This window comes from Miniopterus schreibersii (genome assembly GCF_964146895.1).
Source record: "Miniopterus schreibersii genome assembly, chromosome: X".
Lineage (NCBI taxonomy): Eukaryota > Metazoa > Chordata > Mammalia > Chiroptera > Miniopteridae > Miniopterus > Miniopterus schreibersii.
Genome location: NC_138104.1, coordinates 28,208,667 through 28,220,737, shown reverse-complemented (window position 1 = coordinate 28,220,737; position 12,071 = coordinate 28,208,667). Strand labels below are relative to the sequence as shown.

General features: G+C 43.5%; 1 protein-coding gene across 1 annotated transcript; it reads left to right on the top strand.

Annotated features, from left to right (window-relative positions):
• Window positions 1-533: 533 nt before the first annotated feature.
• On the top strand, window positions 534-10,729 carry NXF3 (nuclear RNA export factor 3; the record flags this gene model as incomplete). Its single annotated transcript, XM_081126371.1, is given in 17 exon segments — window positions 534-549; window positions 4,716-4,887; window positions 5,110-5,263; window positions 5,869-5,952; window positions 6,047-6,151; window positions 6,275-6,355; window positions 6,576-6,685; window positions 8,028-8,064; window positions 8,407-8,475; window positions 8,561-8,616; window positions 8,716-8,823; window positions 8,943-9,001; window positions 9,102-9,217; window positions 9,321-9,363; window positions 9,922-9,994; window positions 10,541-10,616; window positions 10,619-10,729. Coding segments are annotated over 17 exon segments (1,470 nt in total).
• Between the last annotated feature and the right edge of the window lie 1,342 nt (window positions 10,730-12,071).

Genomic DNA, 12,071 nt, shown 5'->3' with positions numbered 1-12,071 from the left:
GAGAAAAGGGAACCCTCGTGCACTGGTGTTGCCACTGTGGAAAACAGTATCCAGTTACCTTAAAAAATTAAAAATGGAACTACCTTTTGACCCAGCGTTCCCACTTCTGGGAATATATCTGAAGAAACTTAAAACACTAATTCAAAAGAATATATGTACCCCTATGTTCATTGCAGCATTATTTACAAAAGCCAAGATCTGGAAACAGCCCAAGTGTCCATCAGTAGATGAGTGGATAAAAAAGCTGTGGTTCATTTACACAATGGAATATTACTCAGTCATAAAAAAGAAGAAAATCTTACCTCTTGCAACAGCATGGGGATGGACCTGGAAATTATTATGCTAAGTGAAATAAGCCCAGTCAGATATGATCTCACTTATATGTGGAATCTAATCAACAAGATAATTTAACAAACAAAATAGAAACAGAAGCATAGATACATAGAACAGATTGACAGCTGTAAGAAGGGAGGGGCTTGGGGGGGGCTGGGTGAAAAAATGTGAAGGGATTAAACAAAAAATATATGTGACACATGGACACGGACGAAGGTATGGTATAGCCAGAGGGAAAAGGTGGTGGAGGGAGGTGGAAGTGGGCAAAGGGGGAATAAATGGGGACAGAAAGAGACTTGACTTTGGGTGGTGAGCACATGATGCAGTATGCAGATGATGTTTTATTGAGTTGTACACTTGAAACAAAAATCTGGAAATATCATAGTAGGTGAAAATTTTAATTTGCAGAAACTTATTTATGTGATTATAAATTTTAAAAATGTATATATAAAAACTACACAAATATTTTAAGGTAGGCATACACATTACCCAAAGAGAAATACATCTGGAAAATGTGCACCAATCTATTTACATTGGATATCTTAGATATCTGTGAGTGACCATGAGGGGATTATATAGATGAAAGGTTCAGAATGATTTTATTTTCTATGTGTAAGCTTTAATGTTTAATATTTTGTGATTAGCCAAATTTGTTGAAACACTTGAAAAGATCTAATAACTAAATGACAGAAAAGTCACATATATTTACCATGTTATAAGAATGTTTACATGAGACTGCTTTATATAAAATAAAAAATTCCAACTTTTGATTTGGCAGTTTATCTGTGTATGTGTGTATATTTATGTCTTACGTTCTGTCACCCCAAATGTTCACATTTTCGTGTGCAGATTTTTTTCACCTCTCTCAGGGGCTGGACTTCCTCTCTCAGGGCATAAAGATTCGGTGAGGGATGATTGACAAGGAGTAGAAAATTCAAGAAAGTTCTGGCTGGTGCACTGGAACTGCTTCCTCTAACCCACCCCCAAGTCACCACTGGTCTCCTCTCTCTTTTCTTTCCCCTTGCAAAACCCTCCGTTCCTACTTTTTTTTTTAAAAAAGGACGACATGATTTATTTTTCTATTCTTGTTACAGTGACCCACCAAACTCTGTTTACTATTTCCTTTATATTTTCCAGGTCTGTTTTTTGTTTGTTTGGGGTATCATTTTTCTGGATGGGCTGGAGTGAATTCCAGCCATGTAACTATTTTGAGATCATTTTGTTATATTACCCTAACTTAAGAAAATCCTACATATTGCAGCAAGAATTTAATGAAGCTATACCTGGAGCTATCACCCTCATTCCATGGAGCTCAATTCCAGTCTCTGTAACTCCAGTTAGCATCTGAATGCCTCCAGATAAGTGCAAGCACCACATTAAGCCTCAGCAACCTTGAAAAGCTGGTGATTCAGATATCAGAGTTCCCTTGTGAAGAATACATGAAAAAAAAAAAACAGATGCAATGTAGCAAGAATAGAGCCTGGCCAATAGCTGGCACTCAAAGTTCTTTGGATGTGTAGAATGAGAGAACACAGTGTAGTGCAGCCGACCCAGAGGCTGGCATACAGAGTTTCCTGTGTTTAGATACAAATACTTAGGTATCAAGGCCTCCTGACTCTAGTTGGCCTCCTCTGCAGGGGTGGTTCAGTTGGAAACTGTTGCCTGGGTGTTAGGCTAGTAAGAAACTCAAAGGGTAGTAATTGTAGAAAGTTTAGAGTCCTCTGGCCCCCAGAGCTTTCTCTATGCCTTTAAAAAAGGGACTTCCTCTAAAGACTCCATCTTGTTTGTCTGGTCCTGAGGAAATTGTTTGGGACCACCTCTTGTCTTCCTCGGCAGCCCACCTTGATCTTCAAACCTCCAGCTCCAGACTGCACAGATTCTCTTCACAAGCAACCTGTGAGGATATTGGTGACAGGTCACTGCCTTCAGACCACAGTATGGGTGAGTTGATAAGCATGAGGCCTTGGCCTTAGATTCCAACAAGGACAGAGGAGTTCTGGGTCCTCTTCCCCACCCTAACCCATACATAGTTCATCCACCTCAAAGACCCCTTTAGAAAAAGGGTGACAAAGGTCCAGGCTGACTGTTTTCTATGCTTTTGAGGAAATGAGCCAAGTGGTCCTTAGTTCCACATGGAAAAGCTCCTCTCCTTCTGATGAGGCTGGTGTGAAATTTATTTCTCTGCTTGAGGGGAAAGACTTGAGTCATTCAGTCTTCTTAGGTCCAGGGTTTGGAGAGTTGGGAGGGTCACCTAGGTTGGGGGGATTTTGTATAAATTAACGTTTTTTAGAAGCATACTAGAAATTGGGGAGGGGCAGAGAATCCACCATTACCCTTGAATCTCACATCAGCTATTCAAGGTAGATTGTATTACCCCATAGCAGTTTATTGAAGCTTGCTTTACGGCCCAGCATATGACCTATTCTGTAATATTCCCTGTGTGGTTGTTATGTACATTGTTTTATGTTAACATACTTAATTCACATTTTTAAACCTTCTCCTTCTAGCTGAATTTTTGTCTGCCATTTTATGAGTCAATCAGTGAGCTGTGGCAAAATATTCCATTCTGACAATGGATTTGTTCATTTTTCCATTTACTTATATCAGTTTTTGCTTTGCATGTTCTGGCTCCATAGTAAGACATACAAATTTAGAATTCTGTATTAATATCTTCTTATTGCATTGAAACCATTATAATAAAGAAATTTTACTCTTTTATTTAGTAATTTTTAAAAAGTATGCCTTGTACTAATAGAGTTGTATAAGCTTTCAGGAGGTTAGTGGGTAAATGATATATTTTGCCAAATTATTTATTCGAATTTTGTAGATGATGAAATTTTGAATGTATCCTTTAAAGGAGCATTTGATGGAATTTTTTAAATCCATTGTGATATTTGTTTTCCTGTTTAGAATATTTAATCTGAAAATATAAATGTAAATATATATATATATAAATTGGTTTATATATACCATATTACTGTACATTCATTTTTGCCTGTCTTAAGTCACTTTCCTTTCTTTTTCTTTGAAATGATTAATATATTTAACTATTAAATTGTTCCCTCATTTGGCTAGATAGTTAAACAATCTTTCTATTTTCTCAGTATTTACCCTTAAGATTACAACGTAAATTTTTGCCTTTTCAAAATCTAATGTAAATTAGTTATTTGAAGCTCCTCACACAATGAAATGACCTTGAAGCACTTTGATTCCATTTTCTGTCTCCCAATTTATTGTCATGCATTTCAATTCTATATATATTTAACCCCCCAGAATAAGTTATCATTGTGCTATGTAATCAATATTCCTTTAGATTGGTCTACATAGTCACAAATATCATTAGTCTTTCTTACCTGCATTTATGTGCCTCCATCTGGGGGATCAAATTTCCTCTTCTTGAAGAAGAATCCTTAATATTTCCTTTAGTTTGATTCTTCCGGTCACAAATGTTCCCAGTTTTTGCTATGTTAACATCACTATGAAATATGTCTTTTCTTTAGGAATGTTTTTCCTTAAAGCATACTCTTTCTTCTACGAATATTGTTATGCCAACTTGATATCTTATTACTTTTGGAAACTTCACAACCAAGATCTCTTCAAATGCCACTTCTGCACTGTTCCCTCTCCTTCTTAGGGGGCTCAAACTAAACGTGGGTTAGATATATTAACTAGCTCAATTTAATTCTCTCCCCTTCTTCCTCTCTCTTTTTTAATCCTCTCTTGAAGACATGCTTAGAGAGAGGAAGAGAAACATAGATTGGTTGCCTTCCACAGGTGCCTTGATGGGACTAAACCAGCAACCCAGATATGTGTCTTGACCTGGAATCAAACGAGCAACGTTTCTGGGCAGAGAACAACGCTCAACTAAATGAGCAACTCCAGCCAGGCACTCTCTTCTTATGGTGTTCTCAATATTATGTCTCTTTAGACATTATTCTGGATATTTTCATCAGACTCCTCTTTCATTTCTCTAATTGCTTTTTCAGGTGGAAACTCACCTTTGACCCTTGAACCATAACACCAAACTTTCAGGGTAGATTTTATTATGCTCCTAGAACAGAGGAAAGAAGTGAGAGTTAGAGATGGTAAACAACTTGTCCCAGGTCACCTAGCCTGAAAGGGGCAGATCAGGGACTAACACCACAGATTAAACTCAACACCCAAACCCTTTCCTTTGTGCTTTCCTTCTTGGTTATGAATATTCCCTACCTCTCACCTCCCAGGAAGTGGAACCACAGTGAAGTCTTTCAATGTTTTTAGCACTGTGATGTATTTCATTTTAGATTATGAAAGTCAGTAATATTTCTTCATTAGCTATGATATCTCCTCCAGGACTTTTTCTGGTATTGAGACCACTGATGTGTTGTTGTTCTTAATTTCAGGGCACAATACCCAAAGTAATACCATACATAGAAGATCAGGCTGGGGTATTTACCGAAGGAGATATAACAATGTGTCTGAACAAGTAAGTTCTGGCACTCATCCTTCATCCTGCCAGCAACAAGATGGAGATTCAGCAACAAGTGATGCTCAAGAGGACACCCAAGTAAGATAGTAAGTGACCAGGTAGCATGGCTGAAATGTACTGGCCAGTGGAATACATAACCTTGTAGTTAAATAAGTCATTCTTCTCTCCAACCTGAAAAAATGAGCAACTATAGTATTAGGTTATTGGCTGAGAAAACTTTATTTTAGCCCTGCTATCAATGGGGTGAACATGCATAGAAGACTTCCTGAGTATATATGGATTACTTCCTTCTCTCCACTGCCCGACAGTGCTCCCTATGCCATTCCACGCCATCACCGGAGAGCCTATTTTCAGAAACAGGACCTAACCCATGTTAACATGGAGAAAGAGCAAAATCCTCCAGAGACAAAAATGGAGGAGAAGAGGCAGGATGAGACCTCAGGAAGCTGGTTCAAGATCACTGTGAGTATCCTGGAAAAGTGCAACTAATATATAGAATATGAACAGAGGGAGCTATGTTGGACTCATGTAGAGATGCTAGGTGCCTTTTTGGGGCAGAAGAGTTGGCAATGTTTCTCTTTATTACTAGGAGTTAACATCCTAAGTCACCTAAGTCAGGCTCAGGGAAGCAATATAAAGGAAACGACTGACTGCAAGGAGAATGGGACAGGTAGTCTAAAGGCAAAGGAGAAAACTACTGCAAAGGAGATGAAGCACCTCCACACTGGAGGGAACAGTTTGGCCCAGTGGAGTGTAGGAGGACTTTGAGTCTCTGGGGTCCTTGTGAGAGGTGCAGGCCAAGTCTGCCTTAGGTAGGATCTCTTGGAACTTTATAAAAGGAAGTAAATCTTAAGTTGATTATTTGAGGAAAACTATTTGAAAGGAAAGAATGGTATTTAGGAAATTCATGTCTGGTACAAAAGTTGACAATAATGGATATTGTCCTATCTTAAACTATTATTTCAAAAGCTGAGAAAAAGATCTGAAAGGAAAACATGGTTGGGGTTCTTCTTAATTTTAGATCCCATTATGTCAGTCTCCTCCCCTATCTTTCCTTTGGCTCCTAGGTTCCATTCGGCATAAAATATGATGAGAAGTGGCTACTGAACTTGATTCAGAAGCAATGCAGCGTCCCCTTCACTCCAGTTGAAGTAAGAGAGGACAGTGAGGTGGATGAGAAGTAACAGGGCAGACGAGTAGTCGCTCTGGTCTCATATTCTGTTTCTCTTATCACTCTACCTATAGTTTCACTATGAGGAAATGCAAGCCCAGTTCTTTGTTGAGAATGCCACCATTGCCTTCGCATTGAAGAATGCCGATGGCAAGATCTGGGATGAAGATAATGAGAAGGTATGTGTCAAGGACATAACTAGGGCTAGCCAGGGGCAAGAGGAAGGACAGGGGCAAGGTCTTGCTTGATCCCAGGGCTCAGATTTCCTGGTGCTTACTCAGCCCCTTTTGTGTTTTCTGCAGATACCTATAATTGTCAACCCCTCTGATGCACCTCAGTCTGTGCAGAAGGAGCTGAAGTCAGAAAAGGAGGAGCAGATAAAGGTAATGCAGACTCAAGACAAGTTGTACATCTATATCCAGACCCACTTATTCTTCTCCAACCTTTTTTCCCCCTTCACCACCTCAGACTCAGAGCCACTGAACCCCATGGGGTGATGAGAAGGGGCAGTGCAGTGGATTTGCTAGAAAAGGAAGGGACTGGGGGTACAGGTCATCTTGGCTCTCTTTCTGTGGTCTATGTGGTTCCTCCCCATAATCACAGGTGAAGTCAGCAGAGGAATTGGGCCAGGGCAAAGGGCTGGAGCCAGAAGAGATGAGTGCAAGCAGAAACCTGCTATGCACCACGTTACCAGATAATTCAACCAACATAAGGTTAGTTGTACCCTCTTTCACCCCTGTGAGCCTGAGCTACCCTTGATAGTACCTGTTCACAGAGGCAGCAAACAGGTGTTCTGGGAGGACCACAGGCCCTAAGTTCTCTTCTCTGTGTCCCTCACCTGTGTTTAGTGGTCTCCTTTCTTTCCTCTGACCTGCTCACCTGTTCTCCTGGTCTGGTCTGTTTCCTGACTCTGCACCCAAACTTTTCCTGCATGCCCTCCTAAGATTGCACTCCAGGAAGTATGATATCCTCTCATCATCAGTACCAAGTGTGACCAGCCTTGGGCCAGATGCTGGTGACCTGGAATGGGAAGAGTCCTCCAGCACAGGTCCTCATGTTGAGACAGACCTTTCTATTCTGTGCTGAGAAGGGGCTACCCTCCCCTGCCTTGAGAGGAGCCTTCTTTCCCTTGTTCCAAAAGGTCTCTTCTCCAATCCCAGGCTAACATGGAGAGTTTACTGCCCCATGCTGAGGGCTGAGGCCCTGGCTGGCTGCCATCATGACATTACTTCCTCTGGACCAATGCCAGCTGGGCTCTCCTTGAGAAAAACCAGGTATCCCTGAGTTAAGGGATACTGCCACTGCCACTGAACAGAGGGCCTCTTGAGGCAGCAGTGGAAGGCAGAGGGCAGAGGGGTTTGAGGGGACAGAAGGACAGTCCTCTCAGGGGCACTGCCCTTCCACACTTCATATCACCTGCCTGGTCCTTCAAAGCAGCCCTAGGTAGCCTGAAACACGTAGGATTCCTCAGGCAAGAAACAAACTAAGACAGGCACAGATGCATGGGGCTGTGAGGAGAGAAGACCATGACCACCAGGGGGCCACAGACCCTCCACCCCAAGCTGAGCTGTGGCCTGATCCTTTACTCCTTCTGGGGTAGGTCTCCTGATCCCATGGCTGATGTGTCTCCCATGCCCAGTTCAGACTGAGCTCCCACAGGTGACAAAGACTCAGCCAACATCCCAAGGGCTCCGAGTCCAACATGTGCAAGTTTTTCATTCCTAACTGGGGTTCCAGGACCCAACAGTGGCAGGTGAAGGAAAAGTGTGCAGCTCCAAATGCTGCTCCTTATGCCCCTGGAGAAGGGAGTCAGCACATCTAAGTGGGAGCTACCCAGCAGAATGGAGAGGGAGAGGGGGTAAGGAGGGAAGAAAGCTGAGTGCTCTTCCTGTGGGTCAGTCCTTGGAGAAAGTTCCCAGGTTCCTGGAAGGCTGGGACAGTGGAGTATAGCTGGAACACACTGAGCTGTATGTCTGGTGTAGGTGTGCTTGCTCCAAGGAGGCAGGGCTGCTCTGCAGATTCACTTACGTTTCTGTTTTGTCTTGATTTTGGCAGCTCCATCCTGGAATTGTTCCCGAAGTTATTATGCCTAGTAAGTGTATTATTCCTCCATCACTGACTCCTTTAAGTGGCGCTGACACCTCCCACAACCTGCTCTGAACCCCTTTAGGTCTGGCTCAAGTTACATATTTGGATCTGAGCCTTAATCCTCACTAGTGGATTGACCCCTGTGGGAACCTGACAAAAGCTCTGGAACTTCTTCACACAAGTTCTCTACAGGCTCCAGGGCCCTCATGATGATGGTACAAGTGTAGTCCTGCCCATGGAATTTCCAGGGCTCTTCTGGCCCTCACCCTCGCCTGGGCCAATCCTTTTCCTGATCATTCAGCACCACCTGCTGGTCTGCAAGGCTGACTTCCTCTTCCTTCCCCAGGATGGCCAGGAGACATCTCTACCAACTAATTTGGGGATCGGAGCCCACAAGAAGTTACCATCCTGCCAGGTGAGGAGAGGAGATCTAGCAGGATTTTAGGTGGTGAATGAGGATGGGGTACCAGCCATGGTCCTGAGGACTGTTTTGATTTCAGGGAAGCTTCTTTGGATCTGATGCGCTGAAGAGTCTAGTCTTGCAATTTCTGCAGCAGTAAGTACCTCTGGGAGCACCAGGACTGCCGATTGGGACTCTCATGTTTCTTTTGGAGCCTGGTTAACACAGGCAGCCTGTTCCCTCGCTCCCCTACAGGTATTATTTGATCTATGACTCTGGAGACCGGTACTGTCTTCTCAGTGCTTATCATGATGAAGCCTGCTTCTCCCTGACCATTCCTTTCAACCCCAAGGATCCAGCCCAGTGAGTATCACAACTTAGACTCTGCTCCTGGGTTGTATATCTTCCCAGGAGACACAGTCAGGTCTTGGAAACACCCACAGTGGCAGGATCATTACCTCCTGTTCCTCTTTTTCTCCTAGAAGCAGCTTGTTTGAGTACTTCAAGGATAATAGGAATATGAAGAAGCTCAAGGACTCCAGTGCGTGTGGGATGGGGAAGATTGGGCAGGGAAAGGGGGTGAGCAGGGTCATAGGGTCCAGGGTGAGGCAACCTTGACCTTTCCTGTCCTTCCCCCACAGACCTGCGTTTTCAGCTGCTGAAACACACAAAACATGACATTGCGTGCTCCCTCTGTGTGTTGCCCAAAACTCAACATGACCTCAACTCCTTCACAGTGGACATGTGGTTCCATTCGGTGAGCACCCACTTCCTCTCTTCCTCTCTGGGGCAGGCCCAGAAAGACACAGATGAGTGGGAGGTATAGATGGTGACTGAGCACCTGTACTCTTCTCTTCTAGGAAAGGATGCTCTGCTTCTCTGTCAATGGGGTGTTCAAGGAAGGTGAGTGTATGTAGAGTCCTCTCCCCAGATGCCCCACTGCTCCCTCTCTCTGGCTGGGCTCCCTCTCAGAACTCTCTCAGCTTCCCTGATCCTTTCTTTTCCTTACTATTCCCTCTGAGTTCTCTTGCCTCTAGTCTGCCTCCAAACCATCCTGCTATGACCTGCATCTATATTTGTCAGCCTGGCACAGCTATGGCTTTGGGGACACAGGTGTGGGGTTTGATGGCTGTCATCCCAGATCCTGACTGTGAGATCTTGAGACCATTTCCTAACTTCTCATATTTCATATTTACAAAACGGGGCTAAATAATGCCCACCTTTTGGGTAGCTGCAAAACTGAATCAAAGGAACTTGTGAAGTGGTTGTCCCAGGGCCCAGCACATAGTAGGGAGCAGATTGGTCCTATAGTCGCCCTCCCTATTCCCGGACACCTTGACTCCCAGTGAACACTTGTCCCTTTGGCATTACTATGGAGTCCCACCCTGACTGGGCAACACTGTGTGAGTGAGTGAAACATGTGAGTCTTCAAGGGGATATTGTTGTTTGTTGTTGTTGAAGTGGAAGGAAGGTCTCAGGGTTCTGTGCGTGCCTTCACCAGGACCTTCATCGCTACTCCTGCCAGCAATTCCAGGTGAGTGCTGTTCTCTGGGTGGGCACGAGCAACCTAGCCTTGACTCAGGGCTGTGGGAATGTGACAGTGCATGTCCTTGGGGTTTTCTCAGCATTGTGGGAAGCCAGCAGGTTGATCTGAGGAATGGTCCTGTCTAAGCGTTAAGAGCATGAACTCTGGAGTTAGAACAGTGAAAGTGTTCCAGGTTTCTTTTAGATCCTCTTTGTGACCCCAGCACTCACTGGATTTATACCTTAGTGAAATCACATGACCTTGCTGTGACACTATGTTTTTCTTTAAAAATGGGATTAGACTGTCCTCTCCCTTGAGCTATTTTACAGAGTAAATGCAATGGGCTTTGAGGTATAAATCTAGTGACCCTTGTAGACAATCTCTCCAAGGATGGACTCACTGGGAGTGGCAGAGCTACCAGGCAAGGATTCTGGGGCGCAGATACAGACAGGGTGTGGGAGGAACCTGGTTACTGAGTGGCAGCCAAAGCAGGATCATTGTTGAGGGTGTGGGGTTTTCTATCCATCAGTTGTCTGAGGGCCCATTTTTCTCCAGTCTGTGCATTGTGAATGATGAGCTGTTTGTGAGGGACGCCACCCCCAACACGGTACAGAGTCTGCATCCTCCATCTGAATACCCACACCCTCCTGTAGCTCCAGGACCACCCTCACCCAGGAGCAGCAGGAAATGGTGCAGATTTTCTCCACCCCGTCTGGGGTGAGCCTCCAGTTGTCTCAGAAGTGAGTGCTGGGTGTGCATGGGGATAGGAGGGAGCTGGGAGAAGCAAGAGAGTGAATAATAGGAACTTGTAAATAATTTCTTTTGCTTGTTTTATTTTATTTATTATCACCCTAACATTTCACTCTCAGTAAATATTAAGTTACCTGCTTGTTTTGAAGAGGAGGTGAGTATATTTATGAATTTTATAGACCTTATTCCTTTATTGACACATTTGGTTTTCAGGAGTTTTTCCCATGATACACTGTGCCATAAGCGCTCGTTCTGCTCCATTAAACATGAAGGGGGGAAATCATTATCTCCACTCATAGCACCCAAAGATAAGCCCTGAATGTTTTCATCTGTGTTATATCTTTTCAGAAGTTTGCTTATATGATATTTGTATATTTATACATGTTTGCATACATTTGTATACTTGTCTACAAAAGATAAGGTCTCATTTTATAGTGACTGCATGGGGATGATGGGTCCAAAGAGGCATAGGAGGAATTTTTTAATCTTTAAAGCCTTACATGTTCAGCAAGTTTACAAGTTAATGTGAATGAGTTATCTCAGCTCAAATTTAACCCTTGAATTTGCTCATATATTCACTTCCCTTCTTACCCTCTTATTTCCACTATAGAGTTAGAGACACTTCCCATGCAATAGGATGAATTTTAGGCCCAATATGTACTTAGTTATTAGTGAATGCTAGAACAGACAATTGTATGTCAAAGAAATGTTAGTAATTTTAACTTTTGCCACACAGGGAGAAAGCAGATGGTTGAAATCCTGGTGTGATGTGGCTGGATAATGCATGACCTGAGAAACCCTGCACTAGTCACTGTGGGGCCGGTACAGAATTGTCCTATAAGTATATTAAGATAGGGAGCCTTCCAGGAGCAACAGTTAGGTAGTCACCACACCTTGCTGTCTGGTGTGATCTCTCACTGAGCTTACCAGGTGAGTCAGAGACAAGCCTGTCTTCCCAGCCTGGGGACTGGATTAGGTCAGAGGTATGATGTTGGGCGACTCTTATGAGCTTTAGAAACACCCCAAAACAACAGAGAACCTTCTACCTCCAAAACTTTGAACCGAGCATATCAGAGATATCTTCTTCCTTCATAAACACCTATCTTCTCATTAGGAGAAACAATGAGAAATGACTTTTCAAATGTCTGTCTTGGCCCTAAGGCTCAACCAGCCTCCACTGCTGTGTCCCAACACTTAAAGGTCTTTTAAATCCCTCCACATGCCATATCCTCAGGCAGGTTTTCTCATTTACCCCCTGGGACAGCTGTGAGGATGGTATCAGGAGTCTCAGTTTACAGATGACCAAGCTCATCCTCATAGAACTTTCATCCCTGGT